The following is a 3,972-nucleotide window of genomic DNA, read 5'->3' on the forward strand; positions in this document are numbered from 1 at the left end:
CATGCAACCTGCCGCGTGGTCTCCCAGACGGCGAGGTTCCCCGGAGACGTCCCCATTTGGGATATTTCAGCGGGACCTCTCGGCTGCGGAACCCGTGTTACAGTTGTACAACCAGGCAGATGTCCGGGCTATCGCCCTGGTCGTCTGGGGGGAGTTTTCGCCCGCTGAACGAGCGCCTTATCTTCGCGCGTCGACTGAGGTGCGGCTCTCGGAGCGCTATGCCAGGGCGCCCGGCGCTACTGCGTATCCGCCGATGCCGCGCATGCTGCGGTGAGTTATTGCGTTTCCTTTTATTTCAATTATGCTGTTCCGATGCTCGCATTCCGTCGTAGTTCCTCCGGTGCTGTGCCTTTATGCTTAGTTCCCCTCCCAGGTTTGCCATCCCGTTCCCGTGGCAGTGTGAAGAATTCCTCCGCCGCCTCCGGGAGGTCTCTGAGGCCCGGACGGCCGACCGCTCGGCGCCCGGCGCTACCATTCAGGCGCCCGGCGCCCAACAAATAATGCCGTTAGAATATTGTCCGGCTCGGCCGGCCGAACAGATGTTGGCGGTTGTTCGCCGCTCGTACGAGGCTTATAAAGCTCTATTACGGCCCGGCCAGCCACTCCCCGACTACACCGACATCCGACGTCGGGTGTACGCCCGATTTGGAATCGTCCCGGACGAGACGTCAGAATCCAGCAGTCCGTCCTCATGGCTGGAGGACAGTGAGACGGAGAGCGACGGAGAGGCCGAACGCGCCCGGCTTTGGATCGCCAAGGCCCGGCCGTGGCTTCTAAAAATCCATGATGACAAGGTCGTCCGGCGACAGGTGATCCGCGAGGAACGAACGGCCCGGCGGCGGGCCCGCAGAGAAGAACGGACGGCGCGTTGGCACGCCCGGCGTACTGGGCCTCCCAGCTGGGAAGCCAGGGGATCCGGCCCGGCCGAACTTCCATAAAATTATGGTATCGACAATAATATCCCTTTTTTGATTAATCTTGACGTGTTCTCTTTTTCGCTGTAAGGTTGAGGCTCTCGATCGCTCCGAGGAGGCGAGATCGGTTTGGCGTAGCTATTGAGTTTCTGGTGTGTCCGAGACTATGGGATATAGATTCCTGATGGGTCTGGTCAGTAGCTGGCCCCTAGCTGTCCGGATCGTGCACGTTCTTGATTTTCCAGCTTGGGCCAGTTCCGGGAATGAGACGACTTTGCATAGTGGCCATAACGCTCTGTTGTGATTCGAATCTTCTAGTAGACAAATATCCCCAATCTTTAAAGGCCGAGCCTCCAACGGTAGTCTGTTGTGGGCTGTCCGGAGCTGAAGTAGATATTCCTTCTGGTACCTTTTCCAGTATGCATTCATGATCTTTTGCTGATATAGCCATCTTTTCGAGAAAACAATTTTGTCGGCATCCACTGGGTTGATCGGTTTGATAGAGTGTTGCGGGAATATAGAGTCCCCTGAATGTCCGTAAATGAGGTTAGCTGGGCTGAGCGCTTCCCTAGAGTCCGTGCCCGAGGCCACTGTTGTAATTGGTCGTCGATTGATCATGGATTCGATGCCCGAAATAATGATCTCGAAATCCCTGAAGTGTGGGATATTCGTGCCGAGCACTTTACGTAGTGGTCGTTTGACTGACTGTACCATGCGCTCAACTGCCCCCTGTGTCCAAGGTGCCGCGGGAGTGGCGAATTTCCATTCGATGAAGGAATTTGCTAGCCATCTCTTGATGTTTCCTTCTTTGATATGTTCGTAAATGAGCTTCAATTCCTTTGCTGCCCTGACGAAGGAAGCTCCATTGTCGCTGAGTAAGAAACGAACGGAGGGGAATCGGTTTACGAATTTCTGAAGGGCGCCGAGCACCTCCGCTGTAGACAAGTCCGTCGTGAGTTCCAGGTAGACTGCTCTTGATACGGCGCAAGTGAAGATCAATATATATGCTTTTCCGACTTCGCCCGAATCTCGTTTGTAACGGAAAGGGCCACAGAAGTCGGCCAACGTGTGGCGGAATGGTGGACTCCTCTCGATCCGAAATGATGGTAATGCCGGTGTGGGGAGCTGCGCTGCCTTGCTGTTGAAAATCTTGCATAACTGGCATTTGCTAATGATCTTCCTGCTGATACGCCGAGCGTGTATCAATAGGAAATCTTCCCTGAGGGCGTGGAGTATTGCTGAGACTCCACCTGAATGGAAGCATCTGTTTTCGTGAATGTCCTTCACGATTAGCGACGACAGATTAGAGTCTGCTGGAAGTAATATCGGATATTTTTCATCTTCCGTGAGGTCGCGAGATCGCTCTAATCTGGTTCTGCATCTGATGAAGCCTTTTGAGTCTGAGAATGGCGTGTATTGATAGAGAACGCTCGTCTTCTTTATATTCGTGCAGCGGTTCTCGTATTCTTCCGTGAAGTGTGTTTTCTGAATAAGCTGTATGAGGCTTGATCTCGCTGATATCATCTCCGAGGCATCGATTTCATTGAACCTTCTTCCTGTTGGCGTCGCTTTCTCTTTATTGAGTATGCGTTGCCGAGCAAGATGAGCCTTCTCCTTCAGGCGTAACATGAGAGACCAGAATCGAACGCTCTTCCGCCACGATGAAAATGTGTTCTCGAAGGAAACGTCGTGTTTCGAGACGGTGTGATCTCGTACCGCGCTCAAGCAAGTCGAGACCTTCGGTTTTCTTTCGGGATCTGAGACAGCTATATCGGTCCTCCGAGAGAGTGCAGCGTTTTCTGTGGCCACTTTCTGACCGAGTCGTTCTTCATCGTGTTGGAGCCATTCCGGTCCCGAGAACCAGAGTTTCCTCGTCTCCGGCCTGGAAATGTCGTATCCTCTTGAAATGATATCCGCTGGATTCTCGGCGCTTCTCACGTAGTTGAATCTTGCATTGTTCGTGAGCGCCTGGATTCGGCGAATTCTGTTTGCGACGAAGGGCCGAAAGCTTTCTGGCCTGGAGCGGATCCATCCGATCACGCTCGAATTGTCGGAGTAGTAGTGTGTTGATATTGGCGGCGGGTTTATTGAGGCGATGATATTTCCTGAAAGCCGAGCTCCGATGAGTGCCGCCAGTAATTCAAGTCTGTGAATCGTTGACTGTTTCACCGGAGCTACTCTCGCTTTCGCCGCGACGAACGAGATTTTTGGTCTTTCCCCGGGCGCTACTTCTCGGATGTACACGACACATCCAAAGCTTTTCAGTGACGCGTCACAGAACACGTGGAGCTGGTACGATTTCTTTCTCGCGGATTGGGGAAACATGTGTCTCGGGACGGTAAGATTATTTGCTTCCTCTATTAAACTTATGAAGGAGCGATAATCCTCGGCTTGTCCGTCTTTGAGAACCGAGTCCCAGCCGAGCTTTGCTTTCCACAGCGTCTGCAGGAGAATTTTCGAATTCATGACCAACGGAGCTATTATGCCTAGCGGATCGAAAATGCTGGCTAGTCCCCTGAGTAATCTTCTTTTCGTAGGGTCGCCTGCCTTCAGCGTCTTCAATGCCTTTTCCGTGGGGACCGAGAGAACGTCTGCCTGTTGATTCCATGGGATCCCGAGGAATTTAGCTGTCGGTTGACTGACGTTGACGATCGGTTCTGGAACGGTGGAGATTTCCTTAATGAAATCGCCGAGCTCTTGTGAATTGGATTTTTTTCATTTCTTCAGAGGGAAGGAACCTCTGTCGAAGAACAGGAATGCTCTTTGGATCCTGTATTTCGCTTCCTGGAGCGAGTTTGATCCTAATATAGCATCGTCCATGTATATATGCTGCATAATCTCAGAGATGAATTCTCTGTCTTCCGGGAAGTGTTTTTGACATTCTTCCAGATGCATCTTCACCCCTCGGCAATGCAAGTATGGAGAACAGACGAGGCCGAAATCCAATCTCTTGGCCCGAAACTCCTGGACCCTTGCGTGGGGATTTTCGCTGACGCCGAGCGGCCACAGAAAACGAAGAAATGTTCTGTCGTCCTCGGCGATTTTGAACTGCTGGAAA

General features: G+C 52.3%; 1 protein-coding gene across 1 annotated transcript; it reads right to left on the reverse strand.

The window, feature by feature from the left end:
• Window positions 1–1,052: 1,052 nt before the first annotated feature.
• On the reverse strand, window positions 1,053–3,809 carry LOC100904447 (uncharacterized). The gene is made up of 2 exons (XM_003738354.1): window positions 3,653–3,809; window positions 1,053–3,571 (listed from the first exon to the last, which is right to left on the reverse strand). The coding sequence occupies exons 1-2, from the start codon at window positions 3,807–3,809 to the stop codon at window positions 1,053–1,055; spliced, it is 2,676 nt and encodes an 891-aa protein (XP_003738402.1).
• Window positions 3,810–3,972: the final 163 nt, after the last annotated feature.

Source organism: Galendromus occidentalis, unplaced genomic scaffold (assembly GCF_000255335.2).
Source record: "Galendromus occidentalis unplaced genomic scaffold, Mocc_1.1 scf7180000075903, whole genome shotgun sequence".
In the NCBI taxonomy this organism is placed as follows: domain Eukaryota; kingdom Metazoa; phylum Arthropoda; class Arachnida; order Mesostigmata; family Phytoseiidae; genus Galendromus; species Galendromus occidentalis.

Bases quoted from the DNA above. Each gene is read 5' to 3' on its own strand.
- LOC100904447 (XM_003738354.1), bottom strand. From the start codon at position 3,809: ATGCATCTGGAAGAATGTCAAAAACACTTCCCGGAAGACAGAGAATTC. The intron at 3,572-3,652 runs GTTCCTTCCCTC...CCACCGTTCCAG, and splicing joins ATTCCTGTTCTTCGACAGAG to AACCGATCGTCAACGTCAGT.